The sequence below is a fragment of the Folsomia candida genome, unplaced genomic scaffold, assembly GCF_002217175.1.
Source record: "Folsomia candida strain VU population unplaced genomic scaffold, ASM221717v1 Fcan01_Sc025, whole genome shotgun sequence".
NCBI classification, from domain to species: domain Eukaryota; kingdom Metazoa; phylum Arthropoda; class Collembola; order Entomobryomorpha; family Isotomidae; genus Folsomia; species Folsomia candida.
The window spans coordinates 1,620,414-1,641,871 of NW_019091217.1; the positions used below are offsets into that span (position 1 = coordinate 1,620,414).

At 42.5% G+C, this 21,458-nt stretch overlaps 3 protein-coding genes across 10 annotated transcripts in view; 1 reads left to right on the forward strand and 2 right to left on the reverse strand.

Moving 5' to 3' along the window:
* Positions 1–182: 182 nt before the first annotated feature.
* Positions 183–4,708, forward strand: LOC110859193 (monocarboxylate transporter 3). 2 transcript variants are annotated; one of them, XM_035859424.1, is made up of 12 exons: positions 183–1,689; positions 1,757–1,864; positions 1,936–2,041; positions 2,126–2,254; positions 2,321–2,578; positions 2,635–2,778; positions 2,841–3,260; positions 3,336–3,580; positions 3,653–3,862; positions 3,931–4,195; positions 4,265–4,390; positions 4,463–4,708. In XM_035859424.1, the coding sequence occupies exons 2-12, from the start codon at positions 1,784–1,786 to the stop codon at positions 4,621–4,623; spliced, it is 2,145 nt and encodes a 714-aa protein (XP_035715317.1). In that variant the 5' UTR covers positions 183–1,689; positions 1,757–1,783; the 3' UTR covers positions 4,624–4,708. The 2 variants fall into 2 exon arrangements, with proteins under 2 accessions (XP_035715317.1, XP_021963764.1); XM_022108072.2 differs by having other exon boundaries at positions 184–1,864.
* Positions 4,709–4,730: 22 nt separating this feature from the next.
* LOC110859194 (probable 4-aminobutyrate aminotransferase, mitochondrial) lies at positions 4,731–8,491 on the reverse strand. Its single transcript, XM_022108073.2, has 11 exons — positions 7,327–8,491; positions 7,124–7,245; positions 7,004–7,031; positions 6,758–6,897; positions 6,600–6,680; positions 6,463–6,522; positions 6,243–6,378; positions 5,696–6,164; positions 5,447–5,603; positions 5,254–5,365; positions 4,731–5,162 (listed from the first exon to the last, which is right to left on the reverse strand). Exons 1-11 carry the CDS (start codon positions 7,370–7,372, stop codon positions 5,044–5,046), a joined length of 1,470 nt encoding a protein of 489 aa, XP_021963765.1. The 5' UTR covers positions 7,373–8,491; the 3' UTR covers positions 4,731–5,043.
* Positions 8,492–8,746: 255 nt separating this feature from the next.
* LOC110859261 (protein nubbin) overlaps positions 8,747–21,458 on the reverse strand; it is a 43,459-nt gene continuing 30,747 nt past the window's right edge. For 2 of the 7 annotated variants that reach the window (XM_022108163.2, XM_035859422.1), the window contains exons 3-11: positions 13,902–14,323; positions 13,419–13,499; positions 12,934–13,071; positions 12,738–12,794; positions 12,431–12,583; positions 11,311–11,713; positions 10,864–11,224; positions 10,756–10,767; positions 8,747–10,615 (exon numbers count right to left, since the gene is read on the reverse strand). In XM_022108163.2, the coding sequence (XP_021963855.1) occupies positions 10,402–10,615; positions 10,756–10,767; positions 10,864–11,224; positions 11,311–11,713; positions 12,431–12,583; positions 12,738–12,794; positions 12,934–13,071; positions 13,419–13,499; positions 13,902–14,323 (1,841 nt within the window). In that variant the 3' untranslated portion in view covers positions 8,747–10,401. The remainder of the gene's footprint in view (positions 10,616–10,755; positions 10,768–10,863; positions 11,225–11,310; positions 11,714–12,430; positions 12,584–12,737; positions 12,795–12,933; positions 13,072–13,418; positions 13,500–13,901; positions 14,324–21,458) is intronic. The other 5 variants (XM_022108165.2, XM_022108164.2, XM_022108166.2 and 2 more) reach the window with 5 other exon arrangements.

Consider the following 21,458-nt stretch of genomic DNA (forward strand, 5'->3'; position numbering starts at 1 on the left):
TGAGGCAGTGTAGATGAAAACGTGACGAGGCATTCATCCTTCTTTCTGCCATGCCTGGTTGAATGTCAATACTCCGACCTTTGGCCAAGCTCCAAAACACAAGTGACGATCAAGTGATTGAGAACGAGGAATTTATTTTCTTCGTTAATGAAGAGAGCAGAGAGGAAAATTGGTTATAACAGGCAAGGTGGTGGTTGCTTTGAGAGATCAGTGTCTTGCTTTCCATTGTCCTGTGCGAATATTCATACTCTGCTCTGCAAGCAGTGGGGTTAAATAATCGTCACACAGCAAAAGACCAAAAAGTCGTCTGAATTTTTAAGACTTTGAGCTCATTTACATTAATTGTGACATTGCACTATCACAGTTTCCTACTCTTCACTCCATTCATTTCATCGCGTCAACACATAAATAATCGTTTCATTATTATCGCTTGGACAAGTTCTGCTCTATTTCCTATAAATTCATGCTCCAGAAATGCACGTTGTTATTTATATTCTCATTTTACCACCCAAGCAAGTAGTTACATGCATGTAAGTAAAACCACTCCATTCCGAAGAAGCACATTAGATAACGGTGCATGTTGTGACTTTGAACGACCAATATGTATAAATATGTATCTGCAATTCAGTGAGGGCAGATTTATTCATTCGCCACAATTAAAGATATGCAAGCCAATAAGTCAGCGTGTAACAGGGTTGGTGGATTGCATAAGGAATTCAGGCATGTGAGGCAATAGGCAGGCGAAAGTGTAATTGGAATCGATAAGCAGTGATTGAGCAAAACAAACTACATGCTCAAGAGAGCTATGAGAGACAATCACGGCACGCTTGTCGTTTCCTTATCATCATCACCCACCGACCTACGGACCACCCGACTACATTACCCTCGCACTCATCTTTCCAACTACTACCAAGCATTGTGCAAGTGACAAACAAGAGACAAACAAATTATTATTGTGTGTTTTTTTTGGACAAACCACTCCAACATCTCCTCTTGAGACCTTATCGTCGTCGTGTCGTCACTATCCTCGCATTCATAAGCGGAATATTGTCCACAACCTCGAACGGGTGATCAGTGACCATTTCACGTCGTCCTTATGCACCAAAAGTTGTCGTCAGTACCATTCCTCCTCGGATCCTCTAATCCATGCGCTTACTTTCTACTCTTTTTCATACTACACTGCGATCTTCTCATGTGGACAAGTTGAGTCGAGAAGCGAAAGACGCAATATTTCTTACGTGAGGAAGATAGTGAAAATCAGACGAGCACCACGCATTGAGTGTGTCAACTGACTGCGATGTCAAGTTGTCAAGATAAGTTGGATGGTGAGACGGGGAGAGGGTGATAACCCAGGAGGGAATAGTGCACATTATTTGCAGTCTCGCCTAATCGAATCAATACTGCAGTTGGGCTTACAACTGGACGTGTGCTGCTGACAATGCACTCTTAAAAACATGTGCTCAATCAAAGTTGATAAGTGAATATCGTACTGAAGTGGGTTTTAAAAAAGTTCGTTGGAGCGGATGCAGTGAAAATATTTGTTCTTTACGCGACGAAACTGATTATTACGACGTAAATAAAAAAAATATCTCAAATGAACTCCTACTAGGAAATATCCAACATAGTCACAATTAAAAATGTCTCAATTCGCCTCCACACCATCCTGACGAATATCCGAGCTGTCCTTAAGTAATTAGAAACCTCGTGTTAGCTAATACCTCGTGTTATACCCTTGTGACTTATATTTAACAAATAGTTCTTCCTGCATATATACGGTATCGACATGGGAAAGGGAAAGAAGAAAGCAGACGATGAGAAAAGGCCAAGTTTTTTCATTGGAGAGCAAGATTCCAAACCGGTCAAGGTGTGCACTTTACTTGTCGAAGTCATTATTTGTCTTATCGTTGCATTCTGTCATTTTCCTTTCCGACAAAGATTGTGGGTCCGAATGACGAGGAAATCACGTTGGAAGAAGTCATTGTTCCGCCGGATGGTGGGTGGGGTTGGGTCATCGTTTTCGCTTCCTTCCTCTCAAACTTGGGTGAGTCTAAAGTCTTCACTTATCTGAATTTTCTCTCTCAATAATTAATTTCATTAATCGTAATTATTGCGAATTTAAATGAAGTGGTGGACGGGACTGTATTTTCCTTTGGTATTTTGCTCAACCCAATCCATGAAGCGTCTGGAAAGACGATCCCAATTTCAGCTATTGCCTGGGTTGGTTCCCTTGCGACGGGTTTCTACTTCCTCGCGGGTGAGAAACATTTTGGACACTCTACAATCTTACGTTGACTAATTAGCAAAATATCAAATTGTACAGGTCCCGTCGTCTCCGCGGTAGCGAATCGCTTCGGATTCCGGGTGGTAGCGATCTGTGGCAGTATTATGGCGTCCTTGGCCGTTTTATCTGCGTGGTTCCTATGTCGAGATCAGCCCGTGATGCTGGCATTGTTTCTGCTCTATGGGGTTGTAGGAGGCATTGGGTTTGGCATGATTTACGTCCCTGCAGTTATCGCCGTCGGATTTTATTTTGATAACAAGAGAGCTCTGGCGACTGGTTTGGCTATCTGCGGTTCGGGTAAGTCGACAGTTATCGACAAAATCAGCCGTTATTAATTAAAAAAATGTATGTAGGAATTGGGACGTTCCTCTTTCCGCCGGTGATGAACTATATAATTGAAGGATACGGGTGGCAGTCTGCGCTTCTCTTCCAGGCTGGCAGCATCCTCTTGTGCGGTCTGTTCGGATTGCTGTATCGTCCACTCAAGCCTACCAAAGGTGCGAAATATGTAAATGAGCTAGTCATTTAAACTTAAACTTATCTATTTGTCCTGGTGCAGTTCTTCCAGATATGAATCGCCGGAAAAGTGCAGTTAGTTCAATAATCGGATCTCCAGAAGGGACCCCATTGCTCCAACGAATTCAGAAAGCTCGTCAGATGGAAAAGTGGGACTCGGTTAACAGCTTCACATCCACCGAGGCTCTTCCAGAGGTTGACACGAAGGTCAAGTCAGAAAGGTTGTACAATCGCGCTCGGAAAACGTCTGCACATTCCTTGGGTGGCACTGGAGCCGTTCTTGCACAAAAACGCGGCTCCGTCCCCACAATGCTGGGCTCCAGTGTGGACAACCAATTCCTCGTGCCTGCACAACCACCAAAAGGCAAAAGTTTTGTGGGGCTGCCAGATCTCAAGGAAATTGCAGAGGAAGACCACTCTGAGGAGCATTCGAGAGAAGGGAGCGTCATCCCGCAGAAAGCAGGCAAGTAAATACTCAAAGGTTCAGCACTAGTCAATTGCCAAATAATTCAAACAATAAACTCTGTGAATACTACAGAGAACCATAAACCTGATCCTTCTTCCAATGTCGCAATGGACGGGAATGAAAATCACACCCTTCTCGTCGCCAGAAGCAATTCTACATTCGTAGCCAAAATTGGGAGCTCGATGTTAGTTGTGAATGAGATGACGCAGTCTCGCATCCTCCGAGTAGCGAGCAAAGTTTCTCTAACAAAACCAATGTACAGAGATGACATTTTCTACTCTGGAAGTTTGCTACGACTTCCACAATATGCAAATAACGTAAGCAATACATATATCATGGATGTAGCATGCAAATATGTACATTGATAACCTGAAGAGTTCATAATGTAGGTCAATAAGGTAATGACCAGCACTGAGTGGACAGCCGCGGTGTCCAGCGTGCCTCCAGGAACGACAGGAGAGGACGAGTTCGATTCTGCTGGTGGCGGTGCTTGTTGCTCTCCAGGAATCCTCAAGAAAATGCTGGACGTTTCCCTCCTGGTTTCTCCGACCTTTCTCCTTCTCTCCATTTCCGGATTCTTCACAATGTTGGGCCTCTTCGTATGAACCCATGAATTTGTTTATCAATATAAGAACACCCCTTCACTGAGCGCATTTGCATTCCGCAGGTGCCATTCATCTACTTGAAGGGTGTCGCGACCGAGTCTGTGGGGCTAACCGTGTCCATCGCCACAATGCTGGTCTCAATTATCGGCATCGCCAACACCACGGGTCGAGTCGTAGCTGGTTATATCGCTGACAGACCTGAGATCAACGTACTCTTTCTGAACAACGCGTCCGTGACCATTATCGGCGTGGCCACTGCATTGGTCCCATTTCTCAACTCGTTCAACGCTCTGGTTGCATTTGCCTGCGTATTTGGACTGGCCATGGGTAACACCCACTAGCTTAACTCAGCTAAAACCAATTGTAAATGTTGAATTAATCGTTAACGTGTTGCAGCCTTTTACGCCTCCTTGAGGTCCATTCTACTCGTCGAGCTGCTCGGATTGGAAAAACTGACGAATGCGTTCGGCTTGACCCTATTGTTTCAAGGCATTGCTTCCATTCTGGGCACTCCGTTAGCAGGTATTTAGATCACTCGTGTACTAGCGTATGTGGTATTAATTATGACAAGATTGCATTTTCTTGTCATCGCAGGTTTCTTGTACGAAGCGACTGGAGCCTACCACATCCCTTTCTGGGTGGCTGGGAGTTTCATAATTTTCTCCGGCGTCATGTGCTACCCCCTCAACTGCGTGAAACGATGGGAGGACGACAGAAATAAAAAGAAAGACAAAGCGGAAAATAATCAAGCGTGATACTAACTTAAAATCGAGTTAGGCTATGAAGAAATGTGTGGTGGACTAATTGCAATAAACAATTTAGAGAACTATTTATACAACATATATTTTTTATAGTCACGATATTTTGTTTCTGAGAAGGCTTTATTTCAACAACTTTATTTAAGCAAACAAGTAATGTGTGAAAAAGCGTGAAGATTATCCTGATGCATAAAAGTCGAGACGTGGAAGACTTGATTTATTAGACAGAGAGTATGGAAGACATTGTTGTAAATTTATACTACATACGTTCAATATGTACGTAACAATCACCAGAGTAGAATATGTAGATTTAATAGCTCAAGAGTAAGAGTTATAGCCACCGCAGCCATAAAAATAATGGCGTTCAATTTGCACCCACTGTTCCCACCTGCTGCAGGAAGAAGAAGAGTGTTATGCTTACAATTTTTTTAACACAGTTTCGAATTTATCAAAGAAAATGCTGGCATGTTTGGGTTGGAAAACGAGGGTGGGTCTGAAACGTAGCGCGTTCTCGCCACATCCACCGGCTTGCACACCTTTGAAATGCCAAGGATATAAGAAAAAGATTAAAAGGTTTTCAAGTGCAACAAACTTAATCTCCACAAAATACTTAGATAAAGTGCATACCTTGTTCTCTCAAGAGGTTGATGATCTTATCACGCAGTTGTCCATTTGCGCAGTTTATGGCGCAAAATGTTCCCAAGCCCCGAGCAGAGTTGAGATGATTTGGATACTTGTTCTTTAATCAGAATTGTAAAATAAATACTCGGCAGGTTTATGTGGGCATATTGTGATATTGTGCAAATATAGTTTTACATACTTGGAATTCCTTTAGTTGCTTCAGCATGAGAGATCCCGTACTCTGCACATTTTCCAGCACATTGTCACGTTTAATTATTTCCAGAATTTTATTCAGGATCTGAATCTTGGAGGGTTCTCCCATCCAAGTGTTAAAAATTCTATAGCTTTGGTCCGGTCTGAAAATTAAATAGATTCCATCAGTAAACATTAGCGAAATTTTGGATTACTTATAGCTGTAGCTACTGATAAGCTTCGAAGTTCTTTGTACCTAAATTCAGGTTTATGATAAAATCCTCCAGTTTGCATCTTTTTGCTAAAAGTGACAATATCCGGCGTTTCGGGGAGATTAAAGTGTTCGTGGCCCCACATTTTGCCCGTGGGTCCTCCTCCCGTTTGAACCTCGTCTATGAGAAGAGCCACACCCTTCGTCTTGGCCAACTTTTGGAGGCCTTGGAAAAATTCGGGGGATCCATGATTGTCCCCACCTTCGGCCTGAATGGGCTCCACAATGATTCCAGCCACCGGATTGCCCTTCTTCTTCCAAATGTCAATCAACTCTTCAACGTTGGCTAAGCACTTCTTGTCCTCGGCCTTATTCTCTCCAACGTTGTCCTCCAGTGGGTACTTGTACACTGGAAATCTGGCAACAGGCCAATCGAACGAGGGGACATCAATCTTGTGGATAGCTTTGGAATGAGTGCAGGTCAAGGCCGCAAGAGTTCTGCCATGGAACGCTCCTACAAAAATATTTAGTGGTCACTGGTCAAATGTACATCAAATCATTATTCACACGGCAATCAAATTGATTTCCATACCATGAAAGGCGAGAATGGAAAGAGGTGGGCTGCCCGGTGGCAAATTGTTCATGCATGAAGTCAGCTCATCCGGAGTGAAATCCTTCCCTCCGCGCTGTTGCTTCCGATACCAGAAGAAAATGGCTTTGAAGGCGTTCTGTTGGAAACGACAAATGACGGTGCTTATTTTGACAACTTTTATTTATGGGCAAGTGACACCAATAGTTTGAGAAAATCCTACCTCGTTGGAACAAGAGCCACAAGCCATCGTGGTTACGTGTTTTAATCCTTTGGGTGCTACCTGTAGCAGTGACATTGACGCTATTTCAACTCTGATTCTGACACTTGAGTGAGTGGGGCATAAAAATGAATAATTACCGAGAGAACGGAATCCTTCAGTTCTTGGACCCAGTCTCCTCCAGGATAAACGCCGAGTGCAGGCCGATTCACAAGAGTGCGCTGTCAATTCATCAAAATCCGCCGCCATAAATTTTGCTACAAGTTTAGTATGCACATAAATAAATAAAGAGTCTCACAATGTGATGAGGATCTGAGAAGAGGGCAAATAATTCCGGATGGTTGTAACCCAAGGGGATGGACGAGATTTGGGTGTACACGTCCAAAAACACATTCCCATCAACATCAACCAAGTAGTTGCCATAGGATTTGTCATAGTCTGCAAATTAGTCTTATTTATTACTCTTGCCAATGACACTCAATTTTCATCAAGTCCGACCACTTCTGGCATTGCATGAAAAATTGGTGTGTGTGGTTATGCTCACCTGCAAAAAGTTGAACACTGCCCGCTTGCTGTAGAAAATCATAGCATACACGTTAACACGTTATAAGTAATTTAAAGAATGACTTTTGCATCGTAATGCTTCTTAAATATTTCATCCAACCGTGAGTTTGTTGAGTTCATCCATCAGTTGCTTGGACTTTGGTCCAGGCATGCTCGTCTTCATGGAAGGCCCGGAAGGTTCACCTGCGATATTTAACGACGCCATACCCCGAACAACTACCCCTGTACAGTTATCAAGATATTAATATACATTTTCAATTCTGCTTAATTTACAATTCAGTTCAAATGCATGCAATATGTTACCCTTGTGGGAAGACGCCCGTCCTAGAATCTGGAGTGAACGTAACATTGTATTTGAAGAAAAAAACGATATTGACGACTGCAATAAATTTTCAGTTTTTTAATACAACCGAGCACTTTGGATGGAATCTGCAATAAAACTGTTGGTAAATTCGCTTGGTCCCGTTAAGTGGTATGGAACGAAAATAACTCTTGTTTTGCGAGGAGGAGAGATTTATTAGGCAGCCGTCCGTGTGGCAGTGTAAAAGTTGGTTGGTCTCCGTGGCTTGTGTAAACTAAACAAATTCTGATCGGCAGCTTTATTGAGTGCCAAGGTCGTCCAATTTAAAAACTCATCCTCAGTTGGGCGAAGACCCCGTTACATAAAAAACCATCCTCGTCAGCAGCAGCAACAGCACCAATGAACCACACGGCTTATCATCACCCAAACACTTGATGAATCAGTCTGCTCAGCAATAAAGTGTGTAAGTGCAATATGAAGTAGGCAATTACTATTTCGCAACCAGTTTCACCAATCGAGACAGCAATGATACTTATGTAATTGGGAAAACGAGACGAATTTATGAAAGCGTTAAAATATTTACTATTAAATTTACGACAATACTCAAAATATATATTTTTTACAGAAATCAAAACAAGAGGTTTACTTGCTGGTTGTTGGATTGGGATATGTAACAACAATGGGTCTATGTTGTTGTGAACCACTTTTTAATCTAGTTGGTTGGCCCGTCAGGGAATGTGTTGCTGGTGGATCAGGTTAACTTGATGGCATTTATATTCAAGGTCGGAGTCGCTGTTGCTGGTTGACTCTCCTCCAGAGTTGGTTACGTTACACACGCCACTTTGACTGCGCTGGAGAGTTCCCAACGAAAACTGAATAATGTTGCGTTGTAGAAGCGTATGAAAATCAAGATTATATCGCAATCACTAACTCCTCCATTTCATGAATATCTCCTGCAAATATTCAACAGTTGGTGTATTAATTCGTGGCCGGTTAGTAGCAGTCGGTGTCGAAATCGTGTAAATCCGCAGTAAAGAGGTCAATTTTATGATACGTATTACAGCGCAATGCTTGTTGGTCCATTTTGTGAGAACTGGGGTGGAGTATGTACATAGGTGTACGGAAGAACAATTAATTTATGGAATTAGTTAAAGGCAGACTGCGTGCATGCCCACAGAGCGGGTTCAGCCGTGGAGAGAAAGCAAGTGTGGAGAAAGCATTCGAAATTCCGAGGGAAAGTCAATGCTCGGCCACTCGGCTGTTTCGTCGACGCTTTTTCGGAGATGGACATCGGGTGGACGTTGCAGAATTTCGGAGGCATCTTTCTCCAAGTGCATGCACGGCGAGTTTTCATGCATGAAAATCGCGTATGAAAAGTAAGGATATGCATTTAGATGACTGAATTGAGAATTAGCTTTGTTCATAGTTTATAATTTTGTTGCCTTTAATGCGAAATTTTTATTTAAAGTTAACAATCATTTTCAAACTAAATATCAGAATGTAAACCTCAATCGTGCCAATCTGCACAGTTTTCCATCGTCCCCGCACATGCACGCTCCATCAATTGTCATACAGTTTCAAGAATACCACGATCCTTGTTATCCTAAAAGTACACGTAAAATAAGACAAAGACCGTGTGTCGCTTAAACCCAACTCTTATATAAAAGCTTGGCATCTCTTTTTGAGTAACTATTTATTCGGTTATTCAAAATCAATAATTTTTGATACGACAAAAAAGTCTACAAGTTATTCATACGGAGACACTCTATTTTCTATCATAGTTGACATTGCAGATCAATTTTTTACAAAGTGTACACAGAAACGCTATCGTATGTAATACGGAATATGTATGTATGTATCTGTAGCCGAAGTAGAAATAATAATCTTGTCCCCTGCTATTAGTGGACACCTGTACATAATTATTTATTAGACTGGTAAGTAGTGAGTAGTGAATTGATGAGATAAAAGTTGATTGATTTTCCTCAGATATGCCTCTGTTGGGTGTGTGGTTGGACTATCATATCCTAATCCTACGAGCTATGGAGTACTCCTCACAAATAAGACTCACGACATTTATTGGTTTATTATGTAATTTTGCTACCTGTAGAGTTGGTTATAATAGGTTGTGAAAATCATAGATCTTTATATTATTTATGTACCTGAAAATCCTAGGCTAAAACCTACACTGCTATTAATTCACGTAAAATAGTAGGAACATTTACCATGTTGACTGAGTCTGCACCTTTAATTTGCATTTTTATTTGACAGGACTCCACCACCACCACCACGAGAAGAAGAAGTATCAATTTTTTATGTGACAAAGTAGGAACTTTCACCGTTTTCTTTCGTATGAACTTTTTCAAGACATTTTCGACGAGATTTCTTTTTTGTACAGTACACAAACACTTTTTATTTATTTATTTATTACTTAGAGCTATCAAATAAATGGAATTTGATCACAAAATGAAGACAAAAAACCTTGCAGGCTGGAATGTTAACTACAACATGCATCAAAAATAAATAATATGGAAAATAAATAAAATAATAAAAAAATTAGTGAACAAAACCGTTCCATTTTACTACTTCATACATATTAAATGAAGTTGGTTAATAAATAATAACAAATAATCGAGCAATAACAACTGCAAAATTATAATTAATAATTATACTAGGTTCTAGGTCATACATAGGTACAAAATTATCATCACCTAAAATTATAACCACATTTTGCAATAATTTCAGCTACTGAACTAAATTATTATGAAAATCGTTTTAAACCGGGACCGTTTATCAACGGGATTATTAATATTATAATTATTAAAACTCAGGTTTATATTCACCAGGAAATTATGTATGTACGTAGGATGATGCCCTCGCTAAATAATTTACAATTTACGTCATCCATCATGGTAATAATTATAGGGAGTTGCAATATATAGCTGCTAGTTAGCTATAAATTGTCGTTGGGTGATGAACTGGGTTTTGGGAGGGGGAGGAGTAGGTCGAGGACGAGGAATATGCTGCTGATAATGATGATGATGGTGAAGAATCTCGGAAGCCTAAGCCTAGGAACTCAGTCATTCAGATTTGATAGTCAGGGGGTTATTATTAGTGGAGTGGGGTGGGGTGTGACTTGGGGAGGAGGGGTAGCTGGTGACAAGAGACAACGGGGCTCCAGACATTCCGTGTGGGGAAAACATTGCATGATGCATCGACGGGTGGCTCGGGCTTCCGAGGGGGCTACCCATCCCTGCGCTCGGCGGATTGATACGTTTCTCCTTTTGTCGCCTGCTTGACAATATAGAAAAACAAAGGAATGTACAACTTCACTTTATGAAATATAGTAAACCACTTTGTGGTATTAAATGTTTCTTAATTTAATAAATTAAATTAGGAATACCCAACCCCAATGAATTAGATTTGAGCCTCACCGATTGCAAAACCTGTGAAAATAATAAAGTAAATACATCAATACAATAAATTCAAACAAACTATTAACTTATTAATTCACTTGTAGACATATGTATGTGGTTACTTACCACACGCGAATAACTTCCTTCTCCATGTTCAAGTTCTCCGCAAGGATTGAGATCTCTTCGGACGTAGGTTTCGGATTTTGGATGAAAGCCCTCTCCAGCGCCACCCTGACCGTGGTCTCGATCGAGGTGCGCTTCTTCCTCCTCCGACCCACTGCTTCCGGCGTGGTGTGCGGATTGGAGAGTGCGCTTGGGTTGTTTAGAGAATTGTCCGCATCCTCCAACCACTTTTGCAACAGAGGCTTCAACTTGCACATGTTTTTGAAGGACAGGTTGAGAGCTTCAAATCTGGAAATTGTCGTCTGAGAGAAATCGTTCCCATACAATTTGCCCATTGCAAGACCTACGTCGCCTTGTGTAAATCCTGCAACAATAGATCAATCTCATTATTTCCTGCTACTTAAGATGATGAATACACGCCATTCGATTTCTAGGAAACGGGAAACTCACCCAGCTTTATTCGTCGCTGTTTAAAAGTTTTGGCAAACTGTTCCAACTCTTCCAAGTCTGTAGTTTCGTCGATTGGAGGTTCAGAAACGAGCAGTCTGGGCGTGGATGACTTGATATGATGAGTAACATGCGTTTGAGGAGGGGACGCTGGAGAAATTGGCGACGGGGTGACACGGTTGGGTTGATGGTTCCTCTGGTGATGATCATGGTTGAGAAGGGTGGGCGACTGATGGTGGTGATGGGCGTGGTGGAACGGCGACTGCTGATTTACACCATGATGATTCTGCCCATGTGAAATGTGTTGTTGTTGCTGTTGCTGCTGTTGTTGAGAGTGGGAATTTTGTTGAGATTTCTGTAGTTGTTGCAGGCTTTGCGCCACATGAGCTGCTGCTGCTTGCGCGACCTGAAATTTCAATCAACGAATAAAATAAAAAGTTAATGGTTTGTTATTTCACTTTGTTTATTCTTATTGCCATAAATCAAAATGGATTAATTATCATGCAGGCACATCATAAAAACAAGACGAGAGGGAGAGTGCATGCAAATTACGAATTATCATTTCTCTCATGATCATCACTGCGGGGATCTTACAGAGTCCAGTCACATATTACACACGAATCATTTGTTAACTCGTTAATTGCATTCATTTGTTTGGTTGGAAGGTGTAAATGTGCCATCTAATGCTTAGCATTTCAACATTTTGAAGTCAGAACTGAGGAATATGTAATCATCTCAAAGGATCAGGAGATAAAACAATATTTATGTAAAGTAGGAGAGAGAGAGAGAGAGGAAGAAGCAGATTCTGACTAAACGGAGTTGAGACAGAAGCGGATTTCACTTGCCAGCCATGTAATTTGTAATCTCGACAAGAACAAGAACAAGCAAAAGCGAGTCTCAAAAGCAGGATCAGCAGCTACATAGTCCAGTTATTAGCAAGTTGTAAGACATCATGAAGTTGAAATATTGAGCAAATTTGAATGTGATGAATGCTAATGAGTTACAAGTCCTTCGCCTGGTAGGACATTGTTGGATTCATGACATTGCCCAGCGGTGGCCAACGTACGTTCATGCAGGTAGATTTTCTCAAAAAATACAGACAATTTTCTTTCGTGGTACTCACATTTAAATGTTTCTTCACCTGAGTACTAGCAGCAGCAGCAGCAGAAGAGGATGAAGAAGAAGTGGAAGATGATGTTGCAGGATTATTGTTGCTCGATCTTGACGAAGCCAAGCCAGAAAAGTTTGAAGAAAAGAGACTTTGATTCAACAAACTCTGCAGATGGAAACAAGACAGAAATACTTAATATGAATGAAACCTTCAAAAACAATTTGAATAAATTAAAACATTATTCAAATGAGCTTCATCATATTTATTTTAAGGAAAAAGCAACAAGTCTTTTAGGCGACGCTTCTATAAGATTGCTTACATTATTTGCATCCAAAGAGCAGGACATTATTGGCGCTTGGTGTTGGAACATAGGCGGCTAATAAATGGTAAGTATGTATATACAATAAGCAAAATAAAAGTAGGTGGTCTTACTAATTATAATGATAATGACTGGATAAAATATATAAGCATTGTATACTTCCAGCAGTATTTATTAATAAATAAATTGTATTTACCTGATTTTGGAGGTAGAATTGAGTGGGCGGAGGCAGCGCCGACCCCCCCGTCCCACCAGCCGTCTGACCAAACATGACTAACTGCTGCAACGTCTGCTGAATATTTTGCTGCTGTTGTTGCAACTGCTGCTGAAGTGCCTAACCACACACACAAATTAGAAATAATATTAAAATTATGATTATGATGATCACACTTTCACTTGCCTATGCGATTCTCAACAAATTAACAAATTTAACCACTGCCTGATTTAAATTCTAACAATTGAAAGACTTGTAAAACTAGTTAATATTTATTCGAGGAATCTGTATGATTTGCTAAATTCAATTCGATGGTATTCAAAATTATTTTAAATTGAACCACGTTGCATAATAACCTAATAAAAGTATGGAATAAATTATTCCGAATCGTGGTTCTCGAGGAGGGAAAGGCCTCACTTCTGACTTTACTTTGCTAATGCAAGTTTTATTGTGGTTTTTCAACTCACCTGTAATTCCTGACTTCCAAGGGTGGCTGCGGATGCGAACTGATTCTGTAGGAAGAATTGCTGACCACTCAAACTCATCAACTGCAACGAGAAGCAAGGAATAAGTTAAAATCTAAAATCTAGTGCCAATTTTCAGTTCTTCGTATTCTTATCTCTTAATTCTAAAGATTATGATTATGCACAACGTTCACAAATCGCGAAGCAGTGCAGCCCAGCTAATAATCCTGAGTTGGTTGAGCATGAAAAGTACGCCGGGTTTGGACGGTGCCTTTGTCTATGCAAATCTATCAATGTTATTCCGTTGGACGGACTCTCTGAAATTGACTTGGCTGCATGCTGACGAGAGAGAATTGAGAAATTATACACAAAGAATGTCTCCATTCATTTGGAGTCCATATATTCCAGCAAATTGCAAGGTTACTCCAGCCAAAAGTTTAAAATAATTGGGCGAATGAATGAAAATGTATTTTTCCTCTTTCATACCTGATTAAGTGATAATTGTCCAGCCTGTAACGCAGCCAGTGCAGCCTGGATCCCTGCGGGGGAAGGGGCCAAAGGGGACGGTGGGGAAAGTTGACCTCCATGATGCCCATTCGCCTGTCCCCCACCACCACCCCCATTCTTGGAGAGATGGCTGTGAATGTGGTGGTGATGATGGTTGTTGTTGTTGTTGTTGAGGTTGGTGTTGTTATTGTTTAGGTGGCGTTCCCTCTCACGGTCACGATGGCTGTTGTGGTTGTTGTTGGACCTTGACCTTGCTCTGGGCGAGTGGGTGGCGGAGGTCACGAGGTTGAGGGCACCGCCGACGACCTTGTCCGAGTCCATTGAGTCCCCATCCTCCTCGTCCAAGTCCGAGCGTGACCTTTCCTCCTCTTCCGACAGGAGGTCCCCGTTGAGCCCATTGTCTGAAAGAGTCCGAATACAAGAAGATATGAAATTTTTGTGCAGTTTTTGCAGCAGACACTTTTTCACTGTGCTATTTATCGTGTGGTGCCGTGAGGGAGGTGAAGTACTACTAGAACTAATTGTCGGACCAGCAGCAGCGTCCATTTCTGCCAAAAGAAGAAAGAAAGACTTGAGGAGGTGAGACTGCAAGCCTAAGAATAACAATTATGCGACCTCCACCCTTCAAGGAAGGATAATAAGTAACAACTGTGGTGGGGAACAGAATAATGATCATTGGTTGGTATGCGGGCAAAAATATTTAGTCATTCAGTCATTCGTTTATGTGATTCGATTTACATGTTGACGGGAACTGATTTAAATTCGCCATAATTTAGAGCAACCGTAGCATCGAGAGAAGACTGCAGCACAATAATCTACGACCAAATAACGAAGGAATATGAATAAGCATAAGAATAAATAAGCACGAGTTGTGACTGCAATAACTCGTTTTCTCCACCCAAACGATGCTGGCGAATTCAAATTGGATCGTCTAAAGAATGTTGAATTTAAATGGTATGCGTGTCCTCGTTGCATGTGTCATCTATAAATTCAGAAATCGATTACACTCCTCTCTCTCACTGGCTGGAAGACTCGATCTTCTTATAGTACGTACATACATACTTGTACATACGTACGTACGTACAAGTGAGGAAGTAGTGGACAGCATTTGAATCTCAATTTCCTCAACTTGAGCACACATGATGCATTCAAAATAGTAAAATACGGATGACGACGATAACATTTTCCCTGCTCTACTGTCTTTGGGGCTCGATTTCCCTTTATTGAGGGAGATTAAAACGTAAAATAGCTTAAAAAGTGAAAGAAAGGGATGAACTTTGATGCAGAACTTGACCATGTACGTCTTCCCTTCCTGTTTCGTAAGAGGGACCCACAGATTCGGAGTCGTCCTCCCAACACCTACACCCACATCTCCAGCTTCGACCACGCCACGACGCGACATACCCACTCCCCCAGAAGAGCAAATGTCCAGAATTCCCCCTGAATGAATACAACGAATGGAAAGAGAGACGTTGTTCTCTCTCTCTCTGGTGGACATTTGAGACATTAGTATTCCTCGAATGGTTACGAGATGGTCACTTCTGGGCAGCGCTTTGACCATTTTATGCAAGATGCATGTAAAATACGTCGATTAAAATACATCTTCTCTCAAGAACTTGCACCACCACGCGGCTGCTGCTGCTCTTCTTATTCTGCTCCCAAATATATTCCGCTCGGACCAAAAAATACGTGATCAGAATCTCATTTCCGAATGGCAAACCCCACGCCACCACCAACGGCCACTGCCAACAACAAAGTCATCATCCATCTTGCACTTCATGCCATGAATCTCTCTATTCAAATTGGATGCAAAATGAAAATTCAAAAAATTACGATTTTTTGGAAAGAGCTGAGTGGGTATTATTGCGTCGGATAAGAATGGGGGTTCGAAGTGGCGATAAAGTTATGTCATAAAGAGGCAGATTGTGAAAGGCTTCTTGGTGGTGGTGATTTTCGGGTGGGGAAGAGTTGGCGAAGATTCAATTTAATTTATATAAAGAGAACAAGAAGGTGCTATTCATTTTGCTCTCTCGGACACTTGGGTCACTTCTCAATGATCTCACTCCCCTGGGACACGAGGCCTGCACTCTGGCTTGGTCCCCCTCCACGCCTCCTGCCACCCAGCTCAGCCTGACCAGCAACAGGGTGGGTCGGAGTAGTGGACAAGCAGTCGGACTGTGTCGTCCCCAACCCTTTCACCATTAGGTACTTACGAGCATACATACGTGGACATATATCCCCATGTGCCTCATCCTCATCCAATGTAATGTAATGCACAATAATGCGGAGTTGAGATATTTATCTTCGCTCTCACCATGCACCGTTGACTATTTCAATTTCTTTCTCTCATTTACAAAGTACCATTATCCTCTCTTTTCTTCATCCCCAGTGGCCACCACCACCTTTGATCTGACCCACTCCAGATATTTACTTATTTTATGGACTCTCTGGCTGGCGGATGAATTGATAGTCCAATTCACGAGATAAGCAAATGGATCCTGGACGAGGAGGAGGAGGAGAGGTGGACATGGACGAGAAGAATGGGTCCAGTTTTTCTGCAGCTGGAGGACGCAAACATCAGATGGACTTTCCATTTCCTTCTGAACCCGATCCGATTAACTTTCCCCAGGCATGAGGAGAAGAAAGGACCAGAAATCACGACTACATATACACTCTCTCTCTCCCCCGTAAGTGGAGATGAGAAACGGATCGCATTTCTCATGTCCACCACCACCAGATGTATACATATATCTGTCGTGGGCTATGTATTACTCTCGGCGACATGACTTTCTCCGTGGCCGTCGAATTCTGTCTGGCAAATTCGGAGAGAAAAGATTTAGTTTGCATGTAAATTTGAGAGACAGCCCCCCGAGGAGGAGAGGACAGCTGTTAGCCATTCCTGGAGAACTTAATCCTCGCCGTGGGCTTATCCAAAAAAGAGTGAGAAATTGTGTTAAGGACTTATCCATGTTTTTCCCAGAGTGAGGAATGGCTTGGCTTGGTGGCATGGCGAAGGAGTGTGGGAGATGGAGAGAGGAAGAAAAATGCTAAAATGGTCGATGTAAATGGAGGAGAAAACAAAGAGTGGAGTTAATGGCAAAAGTGGATTTGAGACTGGCTTCCGGGCACAGCGTGACGTCCATTCCATGGCTGGACCACGGGCTGGACGACACGAATCAATATCTATTCCTCCACACAGTGCATGTCATGCAAGCCCATTTCCCTCGAATCTACAATGCTACGTTACGTAGTCGCAGGTCCCAGAATGGGATGAAAAATAGGAGCGAGTTGTATTAAACAGGATTTGGTTCTTGAATAGTAGTGAGATCTCATGAATCTCGTTTGACGCTGGACCATGCATGTGTCCTCTGCCTGTTTGCTTGACCAATATCAATGTCCATTCATCCGTCTTCCTCTTCCCAAACAAACAGACTGACCTCACCGCCTCACCACTGAAATCAATCCAACTCTCAATCTCCATTTCATTCTCTCTCTCTCCGTCTCCCGTGCACCGTCTGAGAAGGAAGACGCGTCGGGTGCACCAGGAGTGAAAGGAAGACAGACAATAACTTTGAATCGAGACCAGTCCGGATGGATTATGGACAGGTGTGAATGCCTTTGCTGGCTTATTCTGTCAACAGCAGAGGCACGACGGACCAAAAAATGTAGTATTTTGTAATTAATTTTGCTGGAGAAATATTTAGTGTCGCACCTTCTCCACCTCATTCTTGGAGGAAAAGATGATGATGAGATTACATTTGATGGTGGCGAGGCGACACATTAATGAATTATGAGCAAGTCTCTGGTGACACTTTGATTGGACAAAGTAATTCCGATGAAAATCCAGAAATCCACTCCCAACCCCGGACTCCTGCCACTCATCATCACGGAAATAATATCTCGCCCGCATTGCTGGGATTGCAGCGTGGCAATTCCTGGCTGGCATGATGATGATGATATTATCAGAGCTTTTGCTAAATTGATAAATTACGGGCAGGACAGGTACGGTCCGGCATTATCGTCATGTGGCATCATCAGCCTTGGAAATTGTATCAGTTACTAATGTCGACTCATCTTTTTTTCTTCCTTCTCAGACTCAGAAGTCATCAGAGGGAGACGAGGAACGTAACACCTTCGCCTCTAATGATTATCTAAAATCCCGTGTGATATCCGTCGTCAATCATTTTTCACTTAATTGGACTTGCCAGCAGAGGAGAAATCATAGAAATAAATGGGTGTCAACGTCACGCTGAAAGTTGGTGGCACGTCATTAAAAGATTTAGCTCTCACTTTGACCGTGCTCATCCGCAGATCAGTCCATACCTCCTTCTCAACACATATCTCAAGATGCTATGAAAACATATAAACTTTCTCCGACCCAACAGTGAAAAATGGAGGTGAGGACTTTGAGCAACGTTCGATGCATGCAAATCCAGCATTGCTTTTCTGTTGGAAAACTTGGAGAGCTGTGTGAGCGAGGTGAAAAAGTGTAAGCTTTTTGATGATATTCCTCCTCTCCAGGCAAATTTGTGGATGCAAAACGGCTTAAAAGGCGGAGAACGTGGCATAATAAGAGGTAAAGAGTGGGGCGAGCGAGGCAGGTCGCCGATGGTGGGACGTGAGGTGCTTTCTGAGCGCGGAACAATGGGAGGGTGCGAGAAGGAAGGGGGCATTCGCTGGGAAGTTGGCATCTAAAAATGTGACGACCTCAGCTCTTGGCCTCCTCCACCCGTCGTCGTCCGTCTTCACGTCATCTTTGTGAAGACGGCCCATGGTGACGAGAGGGATGATTCCGCGGTGACAGGAGGAGAAAGAACTCGCAAAGACTTTTATCTCTCCGTTTAAGCCAACAATAAGCGGTGGATGGTGAAGGTTCTGTTCTCCGTGGAGGAGAACTTGCTTATAAAAATTGATCGCAAACATTATTATGCCAATAAATGCCAGGGAACAAAATCCACTGAAAATCCTGAATGCTGATGTGGTCAGTTTTCAGCCAGCTCTTCTTATATCGTATCATCCTCGTCGTATTTTGGTTGTTTGGACGATAAGCTAAAGGACAAGAGAAGATGGAATATGCAGATAAGCCACAAATCTCGCCAACCTCCTGGGGAGCACTGTTTATACTTTTTTATAGTCGAACGTACAACAACAACAAAGCTCCTCTCCGCTCGCTCTCCTCGCCATATTTCATTTCTGCACTTGGATGGGAATCAAGAGCGTTTAGCACCCACCATAACTCTACGGGTTTTCCACCACCACGACCCCGGGTTGCGTGACGTGACTCCCCTCTGAATTTGAATAATTAACAGAATTTGGATATGCGAGGAGGAGCTTTTGCGCATCCACTAATTGCTAATTCATTCAGAGGCCAATTCCACATTTCACGAAGAGGTGGCAGTTGGTTGGTTTGCTTATTTATGTTCTGGAGTCATTATCACCACAGGAGCTGCGAGAAGGAGCCTCCAAATATTTACGGTCATCATCGGAAAATCTTGCGTGGTTGCAATTTACTTATTTATTGAACTGCTTTTACGATTCGGGCAATTTCTTTCCCATGTCACTCCTTCCTCCTCGTCCACCCCAGATGACTTTAATTAGGACTCCGAGAGTGATGCATAGCGAGATCCAGTCACGATTTAATTAGATCTGCACAGACGCATATGCGTGGATGTAGTACGGACCAGCAGTTACTTAGTTTGCATCAGATCTGAATTGCTGAGTAGTTAATTTGGAGACCAGAATTGCAAGTGGGATGACCACTCTGCCATTTATCTCTCAGCCACTGACTACAAATTGCCCACATTTTCTCTCGTGGAATAATTTCCCTCTCCACAACCTTTGTCCAGGCGATGCTACCATGCACCACTACCTCTCCTTCAGATAAGGAACCTTTCCCGAGTAGCAGGAGTCGTAGTTAATTAGGGAGACAAGGCGATGGAGGAGCCGGGTGACAAAGCGACTATTAAAACGGGAGGTGGCAAAGAAAAGTGGCCGCCACGACCGCTTCCTCCTCCTCGGATCATTTGTCCAGATAGGAATTTTATTTTGTAGTGGAAATCCCTTCTCGAATTAATCAGCATGTCCATATCCGATTGCCTTCTTCCCCAAATAAGTCTGTAGTGCTGAGTTGGGGAAAAGCTGCATGGACGAGTTGACCACTCGGTTTTATTATCCCGAAATGTGGGGAAAGCAGGTCTCACGTATGCCGAAAATACCCACCCACCAGCAACGCACGAGTGGAGGATAAGCCATATTATGCCGGTTAGCATGCATGTAAAGTGAAGGGAAAGTTATTGAATGGGAAGGATTAGTGGAGTCCAGCGGAGGATTTGGAAATTCACCACTACTTTTCTCCGCGTGTGAATAAAACCCTTTCCCGTCCAGCATTCCGTCCTCCTCGGCCACAATCCATATCAGTCAGCCAGCCACATTAGCCTATGCTCTTCGTGGGGTATAAATATAGAATATCCACCAGCAGCAGATATTTAGTGCTCGGACTTCTTGAGGGGACGGAAGCAAGGACGCATTTATTAGACGCACCTAAGCTCATGCTGGCTGAGAGAGTTGACCAACAACAAGATTTGTGTGGAATAGCAAGAAAGTATTATTCTCTCGTTGTATTCTTGGGACGAGTACAGTTGGCTGCTCGGCGTATGAAATGGAATATTTGAGGAAATGTTGAAGACCATAAGATTTTAGATATTCCTTCTTTTCCAGATCAATGATGGTTCATAAAGGACCTCAACTTACGTGCTATTCACATCCTCTGCTCACCACTCGCACTCACCTAGTCACTCACCAGCAACCATTCAATATTCCATTCGAGAGAGAGAAAAGCAAAGAAAAATTCACTCACTTTATTACACAGTCCAAGAAATCAAGAGCACCTGCATATTTTCCCATTCAACTCCATGACCAAATTTCACCCCATTTTATTCACTCAAATTCACTACTACGTCGCCCATCCGAACAGGCTTCGCTGCTCGACGATGCCCACAATCCGGTCGCACCACGAATTCCACTCCTCGTGTGGACGCTCCCAGAACAAAGAATAAATTGTTGTATTCAATTTCGTTCTGTTTATTCAGCACAAGCATTATCCACCACGCACTGGATTGGAATTGCTAAAGAAATAAGTGCTGACTGCTGGGCTCACAAAAAATCGTATTCAGATTAAGAGACGTGGAAGAAAGGGAAGGGTAGCAAGCAGAGAACGGTTCTCAGCATATAATACGCCACCAATCTGGAGCTCTTAAGACGACGATGTACATACGTAAATAGCCGTGGACTCGGTTGGAAGAATTAAACCATGGCGGAATTTATAGAGGCATAAAATCCATCCCAACTTTAGACTGTCATCTAAACTAAACTAGACTAAACGAAATCTTGGGATGCAAATTAAGGAACCAACGATAGCCTCATCTGTCCGTAGATAACTATTCCAAAAAAAATACTTTTCAGCAATTTCCCAAAACCAATACCAAAGAAATACGATAGGAATAGGATATTGCATATTCATTATTGAGGAGAGTGAGA

Coding starts and splice junctions, on each gene's coding strand:
- LOC110859193 (XM_035859424.1), top strand. CDS start 1,784: ATGGGAAAGGGAAAGAAGAAAGCAGACGATGAGAAAAGGCCAAGTTTT. Junction 1,865..1,935: donor AAGATTCCAAACCGGTCAAG/GTGTGCACTTTA, acceptor TTTCCGACAAAG/ATTGTGGGTCCGAATGACGA. Junction 3,261..3,335: donor CGTCATCCCGCAGAAAGCAG/GCAAGTAAATAC, acceptor TGAATACTACAG/AGAACCATAAACCTGATCCT.
- LOC110859194 (XM_022108073.2), bottom strand. CDS start 7,372: ATGTTACGTTCACTCCAGATTCTAGGACGGGCGTCTTCCCACAAGG. Junction 7,246..7,326: donor ACGGGCGTCTTCCCACAAGG/GTAACATATTGC, acceptor ATAACTGTACAG/GGGTAGTTGTTCGGGGTATG. Junction 5,163..5,253: donor CAACCTCTTGAGAGAACAAG/GTATGCACTTTA, acceptor GGCATTTCAAAG/GTGTGCAAGCCGGTGGATGT.